We start from the raw sequence: 24,073 nt of genomic DNA on the forward strand, positions 1-24,073 counted from the left end.
TCACGCTTAACTGTGTATTATTTCCCCCAGGATTTTGCTCTGCAGCCGCTAGACGGTTTAATAAGTGTTATTAATGCCAGTACTATAACTCACCACATACACCTCGTCAACTATCCCTCGGCCAGTCTGATTTTGGAAGATACGACTGCAGCTCCAAGAGTCCGAGCGGAAAGTCTTACGTGACTCACCGGCCCTCCTTGACAAGTTCAGCCTTTTCTCAAACGATTCCGAATACCTGGCCCGCCCAACTCTATTTTTATTACCGGCGCTAACCGGCAGGAAAATCATTTTCGTCATCCAAATGAAGGCTATCTCGAAGCCCTCGGCCCAGCGTCCGTATTTTCCTTCAAGCTTTGGGCCCCGCTCTCCGGCGCGGCTCAATTCTTCGACTCTTCTGAGGCGTTCATGAGCCTCCGTTGCATCTCTCTCCCAAACGCCTGACTCTTAGCTCTCTTTTCTTGGTACTGGAAGACAAACGACGGGGAGGGGAGCGGAGAGAAGAACATGGCAATGAGCTCGATTCTATAACAATAATGTTGGTATTTGTTAAGCGCTTGCTATGTGCAGAGCACTGTTCTAAGCGCTGGGGAGATACAGGGTTATCCCCATTTTCCAGATGAGCTAACTGAGGCACAGAGAAGTGAAGTGACTTGCCCACAGTCACACAGCTGACAAGTGGCAGAGCCGGGATTCGAACCCATGACCTCTGACTCCCAAGCCCGGGCTCTTTCCACTGCGCCACACTGCTTCCTATAATCTGAAGGTCCGGACGAAACAACACCCGTGATCAGCTGGTGGGCGCAGGGAGCCAGGCAACTGGACGATTTAAACGATTAGACCGTAAGCCCGTCAATGGGCAGGGACTGTGTCTGTTGCCGATTTGTCCATTCCAAGCACTTAGTACAGTGCCCTGCACATAGTAAGCGCTCATTAAATACTATTGAATGAATTTAAACGAGCGTTTTAGTGTGGCTTACTTCGCGGCCAATCGAACGGCTTTCAATGCCTCGGGGTCCTTCCCCTCCTCAACTCTCCCACGTAAAGTGCGCTTAGGTGAACAGGCATGGCCTTGAGGCCCCGGGCTACTCCGTTTTACGGGGTCCCCACGAGGCCTGTGACGCGATTCGGTCACGTCACTGTGTTGCTGTGACTGCTTCAGAGCAACAGCTTCTTCTTCAATCAAGTTTACTGAGCGCTTACTGTGTGCAGAGCACTGTACTGAGCGCTTGGGAGAGGACAATAGAACAACGGAGACATTCCTGCCCACAAGGAGTTCACGGTCTAGAGGGGGAGAGAGACATTAATATAGATAAAATAAATTAGATATATACATATATATCTGTCAATCGTATTTATTGAATGGCAGTCAATTAATTAATATAAACGGATAAAATATATTTATATAAAATATAAATAGATAAAATAGATAAAATGGACATTAATATAAATAGATAAAATAAATTAAATATATACATATATATCTGTCAATCGTATTTATTGAATGTCAGTCAATTAATTAATATAAATAGATAAAATATATTCATATAAAAATATAAATAGATAAAATAGATAAAATAGGCATTAATATAAATAGATAAAATAAATAAATTAGATATTTACATATATATCTGTCAATCGAATTTATTGATGTCAGTCAATTAATTAATATAAATAGATAAAATATATCTATATAAAATATAAATAGAAAAAATAGACATTAATATAAATAGATAAAATAAATTAGATATATACATATATATCTGTCAGTCGAATTTATTGATGTCAGTCAATCGTATTTATTGAACGCTTATTATTGGCTGCCAATGGAGGAGGGGAAGGAAATGAAAGAGAGGGCAGAGGAGGGAAGGGGAAGACATTATGAGGCTGAACTAGCAAAGGTCAATCTCTTCATCCTTTCCTTTCCCTCCCTTCCCTTCTGTCCAAGACGTCGGAGGGCATCAGCCATGGGGCTCTAGTCCCGGCTCCGCCATCTGTGCAAATCATCTCGCTTCTCTGTGGCTCAGTTTCCTCATCTGTCAAATGGGGATTAAGCCCGTGAGCCCCATGCGGGACAGGGACTGGGTCAACCTTGTAACTGCTGCAGTGCTTAGTACAGTTCTGGACACAGAGTAAGGGCTTAACAAATACCATAAAAAAAAAAATAAAGAAAACATCCCAGGTCCCAGTCCAGCTGTTCAACCCTCCCTGGCTCTTCCGTTCATCTCTCACCTCCTTCTTCAGGCATTTCCGCATCTCCCGATCCATGTCGTTGCAGTGACCGAAAAACTTCAGGACGTTGTGCTAAAGGGAGAAACGGAAACATTTTCTCTCACGTACTGGACGGGTCTCTGGAGCCCTGGAATAAATCGGTGGATATTCTCGCGAGGAGATGCATGATTGTTAGAACTCCGGGAACTAGGTTCTAATCCTGACTCCATCTCCCGTCCGCTGCGGGACAACGGGCAAGTCACTTCACTTCTCCGTGCCTCAGTTACTCATCTGCAAAATGGGGAATAAGACCGTGAGCCCCGGGTGGGACAGGGACTGTAACCAACCTGACAACCTTGTATCTACCCCAGTGCCTAGTACGGTGCCCGGCACGTAGTAAGCCCTTAACAGATATTAAAAACAATTAAAGAGAGGGATCGACAGATCCACAGTGGGTGGGCAGAACATGAACGTTTCACCTGCTTGCTCCTGGAACTGTGAGCCCGTTGTTGGGTGGGGATTGTCTCTGCTGCCGAACTGTCCTTTCCAAGCGCGTAGTACAGTGCTCTGCACACCGTAAGCGCTCAATAAATAAGGCGGCATGAAGGAATGGAATGAAGTTTGGTGTCCTTCACTTTGTGGGACCTGAGGGTGGGGGGACGGTGAGGAGGGGGATGGCTCGCCCTGACACTGGGGTGGGGGGAAATCTCAGCTCCACAGGGAGGGGGGACGATGCAGGGAGGGGCAGGGATAAGCGGCTGAGCAGCTGGAAGTCCACAGGCAACCGGGCCACAGGAACAGCCTGGGCCAAGAGGGGAGGCCTTCCCTGCCTCAGCCCTCCTTTCGTTCATTCAATAGTATTTATTGAGCGCTTACTATGTGCAGAGCACTGTACTAAACGCTTGGAATGTACAAATCGGCAACAGATACAGTCCCTGCCCTTTGACAGGCTCCCACTCCCTCCTGCGACGCCCTGACTTGCTCCCCTTTATTCACCCCCCGCTCTCGGCCTGACGGCACTTACGTCCCTATCCGTCATTTATTTATTTCTACAAATATACCTGTCTCCCCCATAAGACTGTAAGCTCGCTGTAGGCAGGGAACGTCTGCTACTTCTGTTTTACCGTTCTCTCCCAAGCGCTCAGTACGGTGCTCTGCATAAAGAGAAGCAGTGTGGCTCAGTGGAAAGAGCACGGGCTTTGGAGTCAGAGAGCATGGGTTCGAATCCCGGATCTGCCACTTGTCAGCTTACTGTGGGCAAGTCACTTCACTTCTCTGTGCCTCAGTTACCTCATCTGTAAAATGGGGATTAAGACTGTGAGCCCCACATGGGACAACCTGATTCCCTCGGGTCTACCCCAGCGCTTAGAACAGTGCTCGGCACATAGTTAGCGCTTAACAAATACCAACATTATAAAGTAAACGCTTGATAAATTAAATTGACTGACTCTCCCCGCCTTTGGGATGACCGGGTTGAAGTGCAGATTTCTCCAACCTACGACTCTCCTGTCCCCGTCCAGTGGACCGTGATTTTTCTTACCTCTCTGTGACACTGCTTGAGCAGGTTGATTAATACGTTGCATTCTTCAGTGTGCAGGTGTGGAGACAAATCCGGATGCATCTTGCAGGCCAAACCATGAAAACCCCTCCACCTGTGAATAGCACAGGCTCTTGAATGCACCGAGTCAAAGACCAAAGCTGCTGAGGGCCTTCCGGGGACTCGGTGAGCACTTTAATAATAATGTTGGTATTTGTTAAGCGCTTACTATGTGCCGAGCACTGTTCTAAGCGCTGGGGTAGACACAGGGGAATCAGGATGTCCCATGTGGGGCTCACAGTCTTAATCCCCATTTTACAGATGAGGTAACTGAGGCACAGAGAAGTGAAGTGACTTGCCCACAGTCACACAGCTGACAAGTGGCAGAGCTGGGATTCGAACTCATGACCTCTGACCCCAAAGCCTGTGCTCTTTCCACTGAGCCACGCTTCTTCTCACTTTACAGGATTGAGTGGTTGAGCGAGTACGAGAGAAGTAAAAGCTGAGCCCGTATTCACCGTCACCGTAAAACTAAGCGCTGGGATACATACGAGGCCATCAAATTGGCCCACGTGGGGCTCACGGTCTTCATCCCCATTTTACAGATCAGGGAACTGAGGCACACAGAAGTTAAGTGACTTGGGTCCGCCCCACTGCTTAGAACAGTGTTTGGCATATAGTAAGCACTGAATAAATGCCATTATTATTATTCTTATTAACAGTAAGCACATAGCAAATACCATAATCATTATTATTAATCCCCATTTTACAGGTGAGGTAGCTGAGGCCCAGAGAGGTGAAGCGACTCGCCCAAAGTGGCCCAGCGGACGAGCCGGGATGAGAACCCACGGCCTCTGACTCCCAAGCCCGGACTGTTGCCACTGAGCCACGCTTCAAAATACCACATTAGCCGCTTTTCACTTTTAATTACTTTTAAAATTGAGAGCCCTGAGAGCTCCCCTCCTCCAGGAGGCCTTCCCAGATTGAGCCCTCCCTTTCCCTCTGCTCCTCCTCCCCTCAGCACTGGTGCATATATAATTTATTACTCTATTTTATTAATGCCATGTACCTGTCTAGGATTCTATTTCTCTATTTTGATGCTACGGAGGCCTGCCTGTGCGAGGCAGCGTGGCTCTGGGGCAAGAGCCCGGGCTTGGGAGTCAAAGGTCACGGGTTCTAATCCCACCCTCCTACACTTGCCAGCTGGGTGACTCTGGGCCAGTCACTTCACTTCTCTGTGCCTCTGTTACCTCATCTGTCAAATGGGGATTAACTGTGAGCCTCATGTGGGACAACCTGATGACCCCGTATCTCCCCCAGCGCTTAGAACAGTGCTCTGCACATAGTAAGCGATTAACAAATACCCACATTATTATTAAAATGGGGGTGAAGACTGGGAGCCCCACGGGGGGACAACCTGATGATCTTGTTTCTCTCCCAGTGCTTGGCACATAGTAAGCGCTTAACAAATACCAACGTTATTATTATTACTACTTCCCTTCTCTGGGCCTCAGTGATCTCCTCTGTACAATGGGGATGAAGACTGGGAGCCTCACATGGGACAACCTGATGACCCTGTATCTCCCCCAGCGCTTAGAACAGTGCTCTGCACCTAGTAAGTGCTTCACAAATACCAACATTATTATTATTATGAGCTGTGTGTCTGCTCCTTTTGGCCTGCGAGCCCGTTGCTGGGCAGGACTGGTCTCTCTGGGGCTCAACTGTGCAACCGAAGCGCTTAGTCCAGTGCTCTGCACACAGTGAGTGCTCCAAACGTGCAAGGGAAGCGCTTAGTCCAGTGCTTCGCACACAAGGAGCGCTCCAAGCGTGCAACCGAAGAGCTTAGTCCAGTGCTTCACACACAGTGTGGGCTCCAAAAGTGCAATCAAAGCGCCTAACCCAGTGCTCTGCACACAGTGAGCGCTCCAAACGTGCAAGCCAAGCGCTTAGTCCAGTGCTTTGCACACAGTGAGCGCTCCAAAAGTGCAAACGAAGCTCTTAGTCCAGTGTTTGCACACAGTGAGCGCTCTAAACGTGCAAGGGAAGCGCTCAGTCCAGTGCTCCGCAGAGAGTGAGCGCTCCAAAAGGAGGACGGGGCGGAGGGCGTCCTGGAGGCGGCGACCCCGGGGCTGCACCTACCGCAGGGCCGCGCGGACCGCAGGGAGAGCGCCCACCGGAAGTGACGTCACCCCGGCCGGGCCCGCCTGCTCACACCGACTACGGCACTGCGGGGCGAAGGGCGGGGGGGGGACGCGGAGAACGATCCTCGTCCGCTTCGACGCCCCGAGATGATGGCTGCCGCACATCGGGAAGAAGAACCCAGATGGCGTCAGAAAAGCGCCGTTCGGCCTTCCAGTGCGTCCGTCCGGGGGGGAGGCCTTCGAAGGTATTTTCCGGCCCCCCCCCGGGGGCCGCAGAAAGGTACGTTCCGATGGGGACGGGGGCGCGCGGGAGGTCGGCGTCGGTGATTGGTGGATTCGAAGGCGGGGCGCGCGGGAGGTCGGCGTCGGTGATTGGTGGGTTCGAAGGCGGGGCGCGCGGGAGGTCGGCGTCGGTGATTGGTGGGTTCGAAGGCGGGGCGCGCGGGAGGTCGGCGTCGGTGATTGGTGGGTTCGAAGACGGGGGCGCGCGGGAGGTCGGCGTCGGTGATTGGTGGGATCGAAGGCGGGGCGCGCGGGGGGGGGGAACCGGCCTCGGTGATTGGTGGATTCGAAGGCGCGAGGCGGGGCCGGCGCGAGCCGGGTTGGCGCTCGCGCGCGCTCGGAACGTTGGGCGGCGGAGCCGGAACTGGACGCGGATCGGGAGTCGGAGCGGGAGCCGGAACTGGATCGGGATCGGGATCGGGATCGGGATCGGGGCTGCAAGGGGCAGCGCGGTTCGCGGGGGAACGGCCCGGTGAGTCCCACCCGGCGCTCTCTTCCTACGAGCAAGACTCCGGCCGCCTTCATCATCATCACCATGGCATTGGCCAGGCGCTTACTAGGTGCCAAGCACTGTGCTAAGCGCTGGGGGGAGAGGCAAGGTCATCAGGCGGTCCCACGTGGGGCTCACGCTTTAATAATAATAATAATGATAATGTTGGTATTTGTGAAGCCCTTACTCTGTGCAGAGCACTGTGCTAAGCGCTGGGGGAGAGGCAAGGTCATCAGGTGGTCCCTCGTGGGGCTCACGCTTTATTATTATTAATAATAATAATAATAATAATGTTGGTATTTGTGAAGCCCTTGCTCTGTGCAGAGCACTGTGCTAAGCGCTGGGGGAGAGGCAAGGTCATCAGGTGGTCCCTCGTGGAGCTCACGCTTTATTATTAATAATAATAATAATAATAATAATAATAATAATGTTGGTATTTGTGAAGCGCTTACTCTGTGCAGAGCACTGTGCTAAGCGCTGGGGGAGATACAGGGTCATCAGGTGGTTCCTCGTGGGGCTCACGCTTTATTATTATTATTAATAATAATAATAATAATAATAATAATGTTGGTATTTGTGAAGCGCTTACTCTGTGCAGAGCACTGTGCTAAGCGCTGGGGGAGATACAGGGTCATCAGGTGGTTCCTCGTGGGGCTCACGCTTTATTATTATTATTATTAATAATAATAATAATAATAATGTTGGTATTTGTGAAGCGCTTACTCTGTGCAGAGCACTGTGCTAAGCGCTGGGGGAGATACAGGGTCATCAGGTGGTCCCACGTGGGGCTCACGCTTTAATAATAACAATAATAATGATCATAATAATGTTGGTATTTGTGAAGCGCTTACTCTGTGCAGAGCACTGTGCTAAGCGCTGGGGGAGAGGCAAGGTGATCAGGTGGTCCCACGTGGGGCTCCCAGTCTTCATCCCCATTTTACAGATGAGGTCACTGAGGCCCAGAGAAGTGACTGGCCCAAAGTCACCCAGCTGACAAGGGGCAGAGTAATAATAATTTGGGGTATTTGAAGGGAGAGACGTCTTGGATTTTTTTTTTCTGTTGTTGTTAATAATGATATTTGAAGGGAGGGAGTTCGGGGAGAGGCGTCCTGGGGTTTTTTCTGTTGTTGTTACTAATAATGTTGGTATTTGTTAAGCGCTTACTACATGTCAGGCGCTATAATTCATTCATTCATTCAATAGTATTTATTGAGCGCTTATTATGTGCAGAGCACTGGACTAAGCGCTTGGAATGAACAAGTCGGCAACAGATAGAGACAGTCCCTGCCCTTTGATGGGCTTACAGTCTAATCGGGGGAGAGACAGGGTCATCTATAATAATATAGATAATATATAATATTATAATTAAATATAATAATATAGGGTCAACTATAATGATAATGTTGGTATTTGTTAAGCACTTACTATGTGCAGAGCACTGTGCTAAGCGCTGGGGGGGAGAGACAGGGTCATCAGGTTGGCCCACGTGGGGCTCCCAGGCTTCATCCCCATTTTGCAGATGAGGGAACTGAGGCCCAGAGAAGAATGATAATAATGTTGGTATTTGTTAAGCGCTTACTGTGTGCGGAGCACTGTACTAAATGCTGGGGGAGAGACAGGGTCATCAGGTTGTCCCACCTGAGGCTCACAGGCTTCATCCCCATTTTACAGATGAGGGAACTGAGGCACCGAGAATAATAATAATAATAATGTTGGTATTTGTTAAGCGCTTACTGTGTGCAGAGCACTGTGCTAAGCGCTGGGGGAGAGACAGGGTCATCAGGTTGTCCTACGTGAGGCTCACAGTTAATCCTCATTTTCCAGATGAGGTCACTGAGGCCCAGAGAATAATAATGATAATAAAGTTGGTATTTGTTAAGCGCTTACTCTGTGCAGAGCACTGTTCTAAGCGCCGGGGGGAGAGACAGGGTCATCAGGTTGTCCCACGTGAGGCTCACACTCTTTAATCCCCATTTTCCAGATGAGGTCACTGAGGCACAGTGAAGTGACTTGCCCACAGTCACCCAGCTGACAAGTGGCAGGGCCTGGATTCGAACCCATGACCTCTGACTCCCGGACTCTATCCATCCAGCCACGCTGCTTCTCTGACTTTTCAGAGGTCACTGAGGCCCAGGGAAGAGAAGTAATAATAATATTAATATTGTGGTATTTCTTAAGCTTACTAGGTGCCAAGCACTGTTCTAAGCACTGGAGAGGATACAAGGTAATCAGGTTGTCCCACATGGGGCTCACGGTCTTAACGCCCATGTTAATAATAATAATAATAATGTTGGTATTTGTTAAGCGCTTACTATGTGCCGAGCACTGTGCTAAGCGCTGGGGGAGATACAGGGTCGTCGGGTTGTCCCACGGGAGGCTCACAGTTAATCCCCATTTTACAGATGAGGTAACAGAGGCACAGAGAAGTGAAGTGACTGGCCCAGAGTCACCCAGCTGACAAGAGGCGGAGCGGGGATTAGAACCCAGGACCTCTGACTCCTAAGCCCGGGCTCTTTCCACTGAGCCACGCTGCTTCTCTACCCACCCCCACCCAAATCCATCCTGCTCTTTATCAGTTCCCCTGGGGCCAACCCCAACACCCCTCACCCTTGCAGGCGCTCATCCCTTCTCCTCATAAGCACTTGGATTCATTCATTCACTACTATTTATTGAGCGCTTACTCTGTGCAGAGCACGGGACTAAGCGCTTGGAATGGACAATTCGGTAACAGAGACAATTTATTTGCCCGGTGGTTTCTGCCCCAACTGGGAAGCCTGCAGAAGAGTTAAAGGGTGTGACAGCTGATAAGCAGGGGAGCTGAGGGAAGGGAACCTGTCTACCAACTCTTGATGTAGGGTGCTCTCCCAAGCGCTCAGCACAGCGCTCTGCACCCAGTAAGTGCTCAATAAATACCACCTTTCCCTCTGCTCCTCCCCCCTCCCTTCCCATCCCCTCAGCCCTATACTCGTCCAGTCAACTGTATATATCTTCATTACCTTATGTATTTTGTTAATGAGATGTACATCACCTTGATTCTATTTATTTGCTATTGTTTTAATGAGCTGTTCATCCCCTTGATTCTATTTATTGCTATTGTTTTTGTCTTTCCGTCTCCCCCGATGAGACTGTAAGCCCGTCAAAGGGCAGGGACCCTCTCTATCTGTTACCGATCTGTACGTTCGAAGCGCTTAGTCCAGTGCTCTGCACATAGTAAGCGCTCAATAAATACTGTTGAATGAAGGAAAGGTAGACACCGGCTAGGTTATGTAGCCGTTGGGAATGGAGGGCGGTGGATCCGCCGTCGCTGAGATTGTTTTTCCTTTCCCCTTCCTAGCGCCTCGAGGATGGATGAGACCGTCTCCGAGTTTATCAGGAGGGCGATCCTGAAAATCCCATTTGCCAACATGATGGAGATCCTGCAGGCGTGGGGGTTTCTGCCAGAGAGTCAGCTGAACACCGTAAACCTGCGCCAAATCAAGGACTCCGTGGCCTTGGAAGTGGTCCGGCTTTGTGAGGTGAGGCTGCCCGGCAAAGGCCGGGCGGACGTTGGGGTCGACGGGGCCATATTGGGGCTGGGAGCTTGGGGCTGCCCACCTGCCTCATCCACCGTCCATTCCGAGGGCCGCGGGCAAAGGGAGCGGCAGGGCCTCGGAGCCTTGTTCCAATCCGGCCCCCCATGCAAGAGACTCCCTTGTGGGGTGAGCTGAGGGTGGGGAAGGCAGGGGTGCTTAATAACCTGGCCGTTTATTAAGCATTTACACCCTCCGCTAAGCCCTCCGGGAGATCCCAGAGAAGCAGCACGGCCTAGTGGATAGAGCGCAGGCCTGGGAGTCAGATAAGGTCATGGGTTCTAATCCCGATTCTGCCACTAGCCTGCTGGGTGACCTTTGGCAAGTCATTTATCTTCTCCTTCATCTGTAAAATGGGGATTAAGACTGCGATCCCTGTGCGGAACAGGGACAGGGTCCAATCCGATTACCTTTTATCTACCCCAGCACTTAGAACAGTGCCTGGCATATAGTAAGTGCTTAACAAATATCATTATTATTATTAATAATCAGATAGGAACCAGTTCCGCCGTTCGTATCCCGCCCAAGATTCAGAAGGGGGTTGGAGGAAGGTATTTGATTCCCCTTTTACAGATGACGAAACCGAGGCCCTGAGAAGTTGTGTCTTAATAATAATAATAATAATGTTGGTATTTGTTAAGCGCTTACTATGTGCCGAGCACTGTTCTAAGTGCTGGGGTAGACATAGGGGAATCAGGTTGTCCCACGTGGGGCTCACAGTCTTAATCCCCATTTTACAGATGAGGGAACTGAGGCACGGAGAAGTTAAGTGACTTGCCCACAGTCACACAGCCGACAAGTGGCAGAGCTGGGATTCGAACTCATGAGCCCTGACTCCAAAGCCCGTGCTCTTTCCACTGAGCCACGGTCTTATCCCAGCGCTTAGTACCTGGAGCAGAGTAAGCGCTTAACAAATGCCATCGTTATTATTATTACCCAAGGTCACCCAGCAGGCAAAGACCCAAAGCCCAGAACTGGAATCTGGGTCTTCCGACTCCGGGGGTGGGAGCACCGAGGCCTTGAGTTTTATTAGCTGGCTGCTGAGGGCCAGAGTCGAAAAGCTCGGAGCGACTGGCTGGGGATGTTAAAAGCCGGTTTGGCCGCCGCTTCTCTAGACCGAAAATCCAGGAGATTCTGAAGTGTCGTTTACGGTGGGCGAAGGAAGAAATGGACCCAAGTAGGGGCGTGAAGAAAAGTTGGCCGAAAAATTCTTTGGCTCCCAAGGTGGTATCCCGAGACTGGTGGAGATTCGATTAAAACAAATTCAGAGCAGTTAGACGTGCCGTAAAGTCCTCAAAGGTTCAACTGAAATTTTAATGCTATGAATTGGGGCCTAATTAGTGTCCTCCATTCCATGTCATCATCCGGATGCTTCTTGTCCCCCTTATTTCCGTGAATAAATGCAAATTGGCGGTGTATGTTTTATTTACGAAGCAGCACTTTCAGACACCTTCTGGCGATCGCTAAAAAGCTATCTATTTCTACTCGTCGTGAATGAAGGGAATTCGTTGAAAGAGAATGTAAATCTGTCTTTGTGAATTTTCCTATCCATCTCTTAGGAGCGTCGAGCAACTATGAAACAAGCTGCCATGTTGGACATCATTTGTAAGTTTTCCAGGGTTTTAGCCGCGGAATTTTGTTGAAAATTCAGGCAGTGGTCTGCCTGCAAGCTACATGGAAGTACAATAATGTGGTCCGGATTATTTTTAATAACTGGTGTATATAGGGGGTGTGCATGCCCTTTGTTTTATGAAGTGGCCTGTTTTGGTGCCAATTTTTCCTAGAATGTTGGTGTGAAATCAGTAGGGACACACTTTGCCCCATATATGTACATATCTACACACATCTGAGTCTGCCCCAGGAAACCTTTAACACTAAAATACAAGGACAGCCCAAGGTTGTCTGCTGTGACCTTGGGCAAGTCACTTAACTTCTGTGCCTCAGTTACCTCAGCTGTAAAATGAGGATTTTACCTGATTACCTGATTCCCTTGTATCTACCCCAGCACTTAGTGGTTGGCACAGAGTAAACGCTCAGCAAATACCATTATTATTATTATTATTATTATTATTGAGGGTTTGGGGCACAGGTGGAGTGGGAATGTAGGGGGGCATGGATGTCAGGGGAAGCAAAGAAAAAAAATTGAAAATGCTTACATAAGTGACAGCCAGGACTCTAAAACAAAATGCTTTTTTCTTGGGTTTTCCAACTGGAAAAAAAGGCCCAGAACATTTTTAGTAGTTCTGGTTTTTTTGGTTTTGGTTTTTTTTTTATGGATCTGTGTTCCTAAAAACTGTTAAACCCAAGTTCATTGTGGGCAGGGGTTGTATCTTGTATCAACTGTTTATTGTTGTACTGTACTCTCCCAAGCGCTTAGTACAATGCTTTGCACACAGTAAGTGATCAGTAAATACAGTTGAATGAATGATTGCTCCTAGTGTACACCCAGCTTTAACATTCTACCAGGCTCTTTTCAAAACATACGGGTTCTTCCTGAAAAGCAATTTTCAGTGTTTGAAGACTGTTCAAACTTCCATATACGTGGTGCGGTCACTCAGCAGCTATTTCCCTTTCACTGTGTCTGTCTCTATAGTTTCATCTTGCTCGGATGAACAGTTTAAAAACGTAAATAACTCTCTATGCTTTAGACACACTTTAAAAATAGCCATGGGGAAGCAGGAAAGAGTTAGAGATACAAAATGTATATTACCGTGGTTTGCAACAATCAGAATTGGTGTGGTTGGCTGACCTTTCATGAAGAATATTTGGTTCTCGCTGACTGTAAATTGGAATAAATTAGAATAAATCTGAATGCCACTCTTACGTGATCCACAGAGAGTCATTCTTTTCTAATTGATTTTATTTTACCAAAGTGAGTTTTAAGAATCACTGTCTGTCATGGTAAAACCCAATGGGATTTGTTCCTCAGAAGCAAGGTATACTCCAACTTTCCACATCTCCTTTACTCTTAAAAGGCTGGCTAGTTTTACAAGTTAGTACGTTATTTATCTACAAGTTAAATGAAAATGCAGAACGTTTTTATGTAATGTTCATATAATGTTGTAATTATGTAATGTTAATAGCGAAATAATCTGTCTCGTCTTTCAGATAACAAAACTTTTCAGAATAAGAAAATCTGGGATGTTTATCGAATGAGTAAAGCACCAGGTAGGGGGTACTTGGCTAATTTCTGTTTTAGTTCCTGGGCAGACTTGTTGGAATTGATTATTTGAACCTTTTCACCAGATCTGGGGGTTTTTTCTAAAGAGTCTGCTGCTAATAAATCATTCTCTTTTGCATAAAAACCAGGGAAAATTAAGATAAAAGAAGAGCAAGCTTCCAGAGTGCTCCATGGGGATATTTCTTGAAATGGGCAATTTTTGACAGTTCTGTAATTTTATTTTTCTTGATGTGGGATTATTTGTATTGACGTGGCCTATACTATTATTCATACTATTTTCCTTTTTATCCTATAACAGAGGAGGACATTGACCTTTTTGATCAGGAAGAATTCAAAAGGACTTTTAAAAGAATTCTTCAGGCAGCATTAAAAAATGTAAGTAAAAAATGTTAAGTCTGTGGAAATTATAAGAGGCTGAGCCATCAGGGTTTGAGGAGAGTGACTTAAACGTTCAGTCCATGTCTTCCCACTCAAGAACTTCTAGCGGCTGCCCACCCACCTCCGTACCAAACAGAAACTCCTCACTATGGGCTTTAAAGCAGTCAATCACCTTGCCCCCTCTTACCTGTTCCCTTTATATATGCCCCCCACCCCCATCCCCATAGTGCTTACGTACTTATCCAAAATTTATTTACATTAATGTCTGTCTCCCCTCTAGACCGTAAGCTCATTGTGGGCAGGGGATGTGTCTGTTACATTGTTATACTGGACTCTCCCCATCGCTTTGTACAGTGCTCTGCACCCAGTAAACGCTCAGATACAGTTGACTGATGGATTGCTCTGGTTTCCTAAGGTGACGATCAGCTTCCGAGACTTTGAAGATAACGCGTTATGGATTCGAATTGCCTGGGGGACCCATCATAAGAAACCAAACCAGTATAAAGCTTCCTACGTGGTCTATCATTCCCAGACTCCTTATGTCTTCGTTGCTCTTTCTGCCAATAAGAGCTGCATTCCACTTCTCTGTCAGGTATGAAAAGAAGCCACGGCCAAAATGAAATGTGTTATCGTCCTGCTTCAGACGTCGTACAAGCCTCAAACATGAATGCTTAGGTCCCTGACACTTTCTGTCCCCTTTCGCCTACGCCACTTACGATGGTCTGTCGATCCATCGGTGGTATTTATTGAACTCCCTCCCTCTTCAGACAATTACTCTCCCCAACTTCAAAGCCTTACTGAGGGCTCATCTCCTCCAAGAGGCCTTTCCTGACTTAAGGTCAGGGACTGGGCCCGACCTAATTCACCTGCACCTTCCTCAGCGCTTAGAACGATGTTTGACACACAGTAAGCGCTTAACAAATACTATAAAACAAAGTGGAGGAGGGGTCTATTATAATCTCAAGTCTCCTAGGAGATTGGAACTATCACCCACTGTTCACTTGGAGCATGGATTGGATTTTGGGGCCGTACCAACAGTCCTTTAAGGCTGATAAATCTTGACTGGGAGTTAAAGAGGCCTCTAAAACAAGGCGCTCTCCTCTCGGATGTTGCTCTTCCACAAGTTAAGGTTATAATTAATAATTAAGGTATTTGTTAAGCGCATACTATGTGCCAGGCACCGTACGAAGCGCTGGGGTAGATACAAGCTCATCCCCCATTTTACATGGAGCTCACACTCTTAACTCCCGTTTTAAAGATGAGGTAACTGAGGCCCAGAGATGTTAAGTGACTTGCCCAAGGTTACAGAGCAGACAACTGGCGGAGCAGGGATTAGAACCCAGGTCCTTCTGACTCCCAGGCCTGTGCTGTAGTCACTAAGCAACGCTGTTTCTCAGATAATGGAGATATGGTCACATCTAGCCCATATGTTTGATTTTCCTGGCCCCTACTGATGATGATAATTACGGTAAGGCTTACTGTGTGCTAAGCACTGTACTAAATTTTGGGGGAGCCACAGTCACATCACATACAGTCCCATCCCTGAGGGGGTTCAGTGCCTAAGGGGAAGGGAGAACAGGTTCTTTATAGGTGAGGATACCGAGGCCTGGAGCAGTTAAACGACTTGCCGAGGGTCTCGCACGACGGAGCCAGAATCAGACCCCTTGTCTCTGACTCAGATGAAGCCTGAGGAAGCCAGGATTGCTCTTGAATTGGGAGAAACTCCAAAAAAAAAAAATTGGGAGAAAAAGGCAGTTTTCTATGGGTTCCCAGTTAGTAACACAGCTCATGCTTTGTGACCTTCCAGCTGGTCACAAATAAGAAGCAGTAATGAATCACATTCTGAATAAAAGTTGTTTGGGTCAGTCTCCTAAAGGAAACACTTATACAGGTGTTATTTTAGGACAGGGAAATGATTTGCTAAAGCTTTAAAGTATCCAAATTGCCCTTAAGATTGATTAGTGCTTCTTTGTACACTGGTATAGACTACTTATTTATTTTAGTGGATTCTTAGCTGTGTTTTTCTTCCTGTTCCCACAGCATATATGCATTTTGTGTCTTCCCTGTCTTCTCCCGCTAGACTGTAAACTCCCCAAGGGCAGGGACTGGGTCTGTTATTCCTTTTGTATGCTCTCGAACACTTAGTACAAATGCTTGTGAATCTTGCCGAATGAATGAAGGGAAAGTTCTTATCACTATGATCTTATGGAGTTTTTTCAGATTGGTTGAGGGACCCTTCTTTCGAGGGTAGAATGGATTATTCGCACACAGGCATTAAAAAAAGAAGCCCAACCTATTAATTATGGTCAACTTTATATCCTTAATCTCAGAAATATCACTTTGAAATTTAGCCCAAGTAAGTAATAAGGCAAGAGCAAATTTTGATGTGTTTTTTCAGGCTTTAGTTTCTGCTAATGTAATTCTTTGTGGTTTCGTAAACTACATTTTGAGAACTGTGGCTGGCCATGGGGAGATGGCAGTACTAATATTAACAATTTCATTTCAAGGCATTGGTGTCTGCTACTAAATATCATCAGATCAGCAAGATGGAATTGCGAAGCCATTATTTGGATTCCCTTAAAGACATTGTTTTTAAGCAGTTTAACCAGGTGAGCCTCCCTGAGAATCTTTTCAAAGTTAAGTCTTGGTTTTCTGTTTCAGGCCTGGTTCTAAACAGCCTGGCAGGTGGGAAAATTCACCTCTTCCAAGAGGAGATCACGTTACAGTGTTATTGATATAGTGAAGTGGACAACCTATTAATAAGGTAACGTGAAAGTGACGCAAAAGTTTCCCACCTACTCCTTTTTTAGAGATGTTCGGGGATTGTTATGAATTTGTCATCAGCTCCTGGAAATTACAAAACGGTGTCTCACCGATTTCATCAGGAGCTCGGTCACCAACGATTCTATCAAACTTTGATTCTTGACTTTTAAGAGCGAATTGAGGCTCTGAATGCGCTTGTTAATTTAATCAGGCGCTAAGGTGTTGTCCAACAGATTTAAATATGCTTATATAAGTATATTAAAATCAAAATATACATTGTAACCCTTGTCCTGGCAACTCATACTACTAGCAAGAGAGAACATCGTGGGGACTCGTCACTTAGAGTTTGTTTCTAGGCACATGATTCAATTGGATTTCAACTCCTTTTTTGTTCCCTTGTAATTTCGGTGCAGACCGATCGTTATTTTGTAGCACAATAACAGTTGTTTTCCACTTATGTCTGGCGTGTGCAAAGGTATTTGAAAACGGTGCCCTTTTAGGAGTTTTTCTTTTCTCCCACAGTGGACATCTCCGTGCATAATATTTAAATGCTTCAGTCATTGATTTCCTTGTGTCTTTTGTGATTCTGATTTTTTTTATGGTACTTAAGTGCTTATTATGTGTCAGGCACTGTACAAAGTGCTAGGTAAAACATAACTGAATCAGGTTGGAGACCGTCCCTGTCCCACATGGGGCTCACGGTCTGAATCCCCATTTGACAGATAAGGTCACTGACGCCCAGAGAAGTGAAGTGACTTGCCCAAGATCACCCAGCAGAGCCGGGATTGGAACCCAGGTCCTCTGAGTCCCAGGACTGGGCTCTTCCCTCTAGGCCACAGCTCCTATTCATTATATATTTGTTATAAAAGCACAGATAATGTTTCTGTCCTGCTCTCTGCCAACTGAAACTTCCCTGAGGTGAAGCCCTGGTCAAGCGGGGACCTCGGTCTCTCATCAGAATGACGGGGTCGGGGAAGCCCCGTAGTAGGGGTGTCTTCTTGTCCGAGGGTCGGCCCTCCGGGTCCTGGGACGCTTTCTCTTGAGGGCAGGTAGTAAAACCAAGCCTCGTCACCGTCACCACCACTCAGCCCGTTGACCCGAGGCCCACGACTTGGTGCGGCTTTCCCTAGGCCAGAAGCCATTATTAGTTCCTCAGTGAAAACTCCCAGCCGCCAGGACTACCGTGCTCAACAATTCCAGCTGAGGGCCTCCTCTCCTTCACTTTTATGGCGATGAGGTACGGTCTGTCAGGGGAAGGCACTGAGGGGACTGGTAGCTCGCTGGGTGGATACCACCGTTTCCATCTTCAAAAAACGACTGCAAGGAATTAAACAGTAATTTTCCCTCCAACTGAAAACCTTCAAACCCTAACACCTAAAGTCCCGCTGACTGACTACTGAGGGACGAAAAAGGAAAAATTATTTTTAAGTCCTCAGATCTCATCCAAAGAGACCTACAGAATTCCTCCCAAAATGTCTTGCCCTCGTCAGCTTAAAGGGACTAACATTTTTCTTTTTTTTCCCCCTCTCTCCTCAGGCTATTCAAGTTCATTATCCTAGACCCCTACAGGAAAGAAATGTTGAATCAGAAATAGGTATTTATGTGATCATTTCTTAATATGTTCCCTACTCTTCAGCCTCAAAGAAAATTTGCCAATAAAATTCCCTAAATTCTTTGCTCATAATTCCATGAGTTATCGGGAGAATTTCTTTGGAGAAAGACATTATCCAACTTTGGCTTCAGTGAAACAGTCCTCTCCTGTTTTTCCTCCTATCTTTCTGGCCATTTCTTCTCAATCTATCTTGCAGACTTCTCTGCCTCCTACCCTCTAATAGTTCTGGGTCCCCTTCTACTCTCCATCGACACCCCCTCCCTTGGAGAACTCATTCGCTCCTTTGGCTTCAACTACCATCCCCACCTGGATAATTGCCAAATCTACCTCTCTAACCCTGACCTTTCTCTTTCTGTAGTCTCGTATTTCCTCCTGCCCTCAGGACTTGGATGCCCTGCCGACGTCTCAAACTACACATGTCCAAAACAGAATTCTTCATCTTCCCACCCAAACCCTATCTTTCCCATCATTGTAGACAACACCACAGACTTCCTTTCTCCCAAGTCTGTAACCTGGGCCTTAACTTCGACTCATCTTTTTTCTCATTCAGTGCACGTATTCAGCCACCCGACCCCGTCAGTTCTACCTTCACAGTATCGTTAAAACCCGCTCTTTCCTCTCCATCCGAAATGCTACCGCGTCAATCCGATCACTTATCCTATCCCACTGTGATTCCTGCATCAGCCTCCTCGCTGGCCTCCTTGATTCCTGCCTCTTTCCACTCCAATCAATCAGTGGTATTTGTTGAACACCTTACTATGTGCACAGCAGTCCATACTTCATTCTGCTGCCTGGATCATTTACCCAAAATATCGTTCAATCCACGTGTCCCCACTCCTCAAGGGCCTCCAGTGGTTGTCCGTCCACCTCCACCACAAACAAAAGCTCCTTACCATTGGCTCTAAAAATTTAATCAGCTCATCCCCTCGTTCCTTACCTCCCTGATTTCCTACTACAATCCAGCCCTCAGACTCTGCTCCTCTAACGCCAATTTACTCGCCGTACCTCCATCTCCTCCATCTCACCAATGACCCCTTGCTGATGTCCTCTCCCTGGCCTGGAATCCCCTGCCCTTCCAACTACGACAGACCACCACTCTCTCCTCCTGCAAAGCCGTATTAAAATCACATCTCCAAGAGGCCTTGCCTGATTAAAGTCCTCTTTTCCCCTATTCCTTCTCCCTTCTCAGTCACCTATGCATTTGGATCTGTCCCCTTTAAGTGTTTGATATTCACCCTACTCCAAGCCCCACGGCATTTATATATATTTGTAATTTATTTATAATCTCAGCCTCCCTCTCTAGACTGTAAAGTCCTAGTGGGCAGGGAACATGTCTACCAACTCTCGTATTGGACCTCCCAAGTGCTTAGTACAGGGCCGTGCACATAGTAAGTGCTCAGTAAGTACCTTTGATTGATAGCAATGGCTAGAACGAGGCATGATATGAGAAAGTGCTCTGAATACTTCTTTCCAATAAATAGATGCGATATAGTTGTGTGTTATTTTAGGAGCACTACATTTCATTAGGACAGAATTCAATGAAATGGATTAAACCTTTAAAAATCACTAAACTAGCAAATGCTAAAGTTGAAGTCATTATTTTAGCAATTTTGTTTTAACTTCAACTGGAAAAGTGTGTTGGTTTTTTCTGCCCAAAAATCTGTTCTGGGGAAATACCTGTACCGGCAGGAAAATGCTATAATGCAATATGAATTTATGATTCTTCTCCACCCATTTCTTTCCTCCCTTTGCCAAAAAACTGCTAGCAATGGATCCAAGGGTGGTTCAAGAAAATAAGAGAGAAAAGGAGAAAATCCTCCGAGTGACTAAAGAAACTTTTGGAGATGGCCTTCAACCTAAATTAGAATTTGCACAATATAAGGTAGGAATTGCCTTAAATGTTCACTCCAGATTGTAGCATTTATTACTTTGTGGGTGCCACAGTTCTTCAGAACATGTAATAGAAGCAAAGTCACAGTCTCCTACCCTTAAGGAACCAACAATCTCGGGGGTGGGGTGGGGCGAGTGGCACATCGAGGTATTTTAACCCAGTTCTAATGAGTAAGTTTTTTCTTTCTTTTCACCTCTTCATTTGACTGCTTTAAATGCTGCAGTTTTTAATGAATCATTTATAGCTAAAGGAGATGGTGAGTAAATAACCTCTTAGAGAGAAAAGTTTGAGGAAGTGGTGGTGTACAAAGCCTAACAGTGAGCTAGATGACCAAGAGAAGCTGGGGAACCAACGCTAGGTGGAAGTCAAAATGACTCCCAAGAACCCAAGACTTGGCAGCAATCAAGAGATTATTCCTACCTTATTTTAAAATACTGCATTCAAAAACAGAGGTCATTCACAGTGTACATTGGCGATCTCACTGGTGTCTAGTAAGCAGCGGAAAGTTAGGATCCAAAATAAAGCCTTATCAAATATCATTTGCTCTGTGACCCCCTTGAGGGAGAGGGGACTGTGTCTAACTTGATTATCCTGAATCTATCCAGCCCATCGTAAATGCTTAACAAATACCGATATTACTACTATTAATATTATATTTGTTAAGTGCTTACTGTATGTCAAGCACTGTTCTACGCGCTGCGATAGTTAGAAGTTTACTGGGTTGGGCACCGTCCCTGTCCCACATGGGGCTCACATTATCATCATCATTATTTTCATTATCAATAATATTAAACTGAACAGAGGTTTAGGCCCCTAATAGGTGTTGACTAAAATAATGATATTAATTGTGGTATTTAAGTGTTTAATACTTAGTAAGCACTGTGCTAAATTTTGGGTAGATACAATTAGATCAGATGCTCACAGTCTGAGGGAGCACAGGTATTTTGTCCCCATTTTACAGAAGAGGAAACAGGTTCAAAGAAATGCAGTGACTTGCCCAAGGTCTCACACAGGAGGCTACTGGTGGAGCCAAGATTAGAACCCAGAACTCTTGACTCTCAGCCCGGTGTACTCTCTACTAGGCTACACTGCTTCTCGGCAGTCTTTTACTATTGACTATGGGGCCGTGTGCCCATTAGATACTCGAATACCACTGAATAAATGAATGAGTGAGGAAAGTATTGATTCTTCTTCAAGCAGTGTGTTCTGGGGCCAAGAAATTTCAAAACATGGAAAAATGAGGAGAGAAAGAAGTAATAAGATTTTACTGTAAAATAAATTACCCAAATTCATTATCTTATTTTTGTATATCCCTATCCAAAATTGTAAAGTTGAAACTGATACCAAAAAAATCAAGCCAAAGATGTTATATGCAGGGGAATTTTGTACAGTAGCAACTATGCAAACTAAGGCCGATGATCTGAAAACTGGATAATTTGTTTGCACTTTTCATTCATTCATTCAATAGTATTTATTGAGCGCTTACTATGTGCAGAGCACTGTACTAAGCGCTTGGGATGAACAAGTCGGCAACAGATAGAGACAGTCCCTGCCATTTGACGGGCTTACAGTCTAATCGGGGGAGACGGACAGACGAGAACAATGGCACTAAACAGCGTCAAGGGGAAGAACATCTCGTAAAAACCGATGGCAACTAAATAGAATCAAGGCGATGTACAATTCATTAACAAAATAAATAGGGTAACGAAAATATATACAGTTGAGCGGACGAGTACAGTGCTGTGGGGATGGGAAGGGAGAGGTGGAGCAGAGGGAAAAGGGGAAAATGAGGCTTTAGCTGCGGAGAGGTAAAGGGGGGATGGCAGAGGGAGTAGAGGGGGAAGAGGAGCTCAGTCTGGGAAGGCCTCTTGGAGGAGGTGATTTTTAAGTAAGGTTTTGAAGAGGGAAAGAGAATCAGTTTGGCGGAGGTGAGGAGGGAGGGCGTTCCGGGACCGCGGGAGGACGCGACCCGGGGGTCGACGGCGGGATGGGCGAGACCGAGGGACGGTGAGGAGGTGGGCGGCAGAGGAGCGGAGCGTGCGGGGTGGGCGGTTAGAAAGAGGAGAAGGGAGGAGAGGTAGGAAGGGGCAAGGTGATGGAGAGCCTTGAAGCCTAGAGTGAGGAGTTTTTGTTTGGAGCGGAGGTCGATAGGCAACCACTGGAGTTGTTTAAGAAGGGGAGTGACATGCCCAGATCGTTTCTGCAGGTGCATGCACTTTGCATGGTGTACGATGCAAATTGGTGCTAACTTTGTCAAAAAATATGCATTTCAGTTATTTCTGTAGTACACTGACTGCCTACTAAATTTTCTTTTTAGAAAATTAAAAATTAGGCCTAATCTATAAAAATTAAATGGAGCACACCTTTTCTCCCCCCACAAAATTATCTTCACTAAATCGGACAGTTCATTTCAAATATTTTTCACCACTTTCTCTGTTGACAGCTTGAAACAGTATTCAGAAGAGATACCGGAATGGGAATCTTGGGTGCTAAAGAAGAACCATTTAGATGCTTGATTAAATTCTCTAGCCCCCATCTTTTGGAAGCATTAAAATCCTTAGCCCCAGCAGGTGAGAATTCACCCCCCCCCACTAGTTATGGTATTAAGTGTCTAGTATTTGCCAAAGCCCTCTGCCAAACTCTTGCAAAGATAAAACAGTAATCAAAGCGTGGGCAGTCCCTGTTCCACATGGGGCTCAGAGACCGGGATGTAGGGACAGCAGGGATCTTATCCCCATTTTACAGGGGAGGAAACTGAGGCCCAGAGAACAAAGTGGCTTGCCTCAAATCATCAGTCAAGCAGCGAAGCTGTTATAAGAACTTGGGTCTCCTGGCTTCCAGTCCCATGCTCTTTCCACTAAACTGGGTCAAAAATGTGTTTACTTCCTGGTGATCAGTAGAGGGTATTTGAGAGCTCACTATGTCCAGAGCACGTACTAAGTACCACCAGAATAATAGTGATAAAAGCACACCACTCTAGGAACCTAGAATTCTCGAGGTGACATACTGCTGTCAATGTGATCAGCCTGGGGGGGATCTTTGCAATAAGACCTACGGCGTGGGCTTCCCTAGGCGGGTTTGTAGCCGGTTGTCTCGAAGCCTCTATTCAATTTCATTGAGTATTTCCCTAAGGAAAACCATCTTAATGGCTCGGGGAAAGCGTGGCTGGTCACAGGCAGCCTAACTCTTTGTTCTCCTCCTTCAGGTTATGCAGATAGCCCCCTGTCACCGTTACTGACATGCATCCCCCACAAGGCGAGGAACTACTTACAATCCGAGAGAGAAAAGACCTTCGGACGGCAAAACACACCGGGTCCTTGACTCTTTTTTAGAGTTACGAGAGAGGAAGAGCAGAGCGAGAGAGAGAGAGAGGAGCATGTGTCTGTGTGTGTTCTTTCTTTGAATGCATATTTTAGATTTTAATTATAATCCACGGAAAAAACTTACTTCTCCCTTGCCCGACTAATTCCTCTCCCTCAGACCCGCTGGCCCACCCCCTCCCGCTTCCCCATGGAGCTCTGCCGGGGAACTGTGACCGTCAAAAAGGTGTCCGTGGCTCGCAGAAACCGCCACTGTGCTCTGGTGGGCCCCGAATAGGAGGGTCTGGCGAGTGGCAGTGATTTCCTTGTCCCAGCGGCCTGGCGCAACCCCACGAACCGGGGGCTGGGCCTGCCTCTCTCCAGCCGGACCTTAGGTCACCCCGCCTATCCACCAGTTCCCTCCCTGGCAGAAAAGTCACAGAGATCAGACATCCTTCGCACGTCTGTGGTCCCAGAGAGAACCTGCCACTGGGCCCCTCTGAACACCGGGGAAAACGGAGCCCAATACGCCCTGATTAAAGTGGGTATCATTTTGGACGATACGTTGCCTGACTGGTTCGTGCTATGCTTTGTCTCCGTTTATTCGCTGTTCGTTCTGTATGCCAGCCCGTTAAGTTGGTAAATACTCAATTAAGTTTGAATAGAGCCTTCGAGAAACTGCCACGAACCAGTCATCTGGAATAAAACGTCTTGAACACAAC

General features: G+C 46.7%; 3 protein-coding genes across 5 annotated transcripts in view; 1 reads left to right on the top strand and 2 right to left on the bottom strand.

The window, feature by feature from the left end:
- TTC26 (tetratricopeptide repeat domain 26) overlaps window positions 1-306 on the bottom strand; it is a 39,415-nt gene extending 39,109 nt beyond the window's left edge. For both annotated transcript variants that reach the window (XM_029074925.2, XM_029074927.2), the window contains exon 1: window positions 94-306. In XM_029074925.2, the coding sequence (XP_028930758.1) occupies window positions 94-297 (204 nt within the window). In that variant the 5' untranslated portion in view covers window positions 298-306. The remainder of the gene's footprint in view (window positions 1-93) is intronic.
- CMC2 (C-X9-C motif containing 2) lies at window positions 233-6,070 on the bottom strand. Its single transcript, XM_029074930.2, has 4 exons — window positions 5,885-6,070; window positions 3,749-3,860; window positions 2,230-2,301; window positions 233-464 (listed from the first exon to the last, which is right to left on the bottom strand). The coding sequence occupies exons 1-4, from the start codon at window positions 6,049-6,051 to the stop codon at window positions 378-380; spliced, it is 438 nt and encodes a 145-aa protein (XP_028930763.1). The 5' UTR covers window positions 6,052-6,070; the 3' UTR covers window positions 233-377.
- CENPN (centromere protein N) lies at window positions 6,051-23,914 on the top strand. Of its 2 annotated transcripts, XM_029074929.1 has the most exons (11): window positions 6,051-6,166; window positions 9,993-10,173; window positions 11,787-11,832; window positions 13,336-13,395; window positions 13,707-13,783; window positions 14,202-14,378; window positions 16,294-16,395; window positions 18,086-18,143; window positions 19,928-20,043; window positions 22,496-22,622; window positions 23,258-23,914. In XM_029074929.1, the coding sequence occupies exons 1-11, from the start codon at window positions 6,069-6,071 to the stop codon at window positions 23,371-23,373; spliced, it is 1,158 nt and encodes a 385-aa protein (XP_028930762.1). In that variant the 5' UTR covers window positions 6,051-6,068; the 3' UTR covers window positions 23,374-23,914. The 2 variants fall into 2 exon arrangements, with proteins under 2 accessions (XP_028930762.1, XP_028930761.1); XM_029074928.2 differs by lacking the exons at window positions 6,051-6,166; window positions 23,258-23,914 and adding an exon at window positions 6,485-6,640 and having other exon boundaries at window positions 22,496-22,729.
- The last annotated feature ends 159 nt before the right edge of the window (window positions 23,915-24,073 follow it).

The sequence above is a fragment of the Ornithorhynchus anatinus genome, chromosome 11 (genome assembly GCF_004115215.2).
Source record: "Ornithorhynchus anatinus isolate Pmale09 chromosome 11, mOrnAna1.pri.v4, whole genome shotgun sequence".
NCBI lineage: Eukaryota > Metazoa > Chordata > Mammalia > Monotremata > Ornithorhynchidae > Ornithorhynchus > Ornithorhynchus anatinus.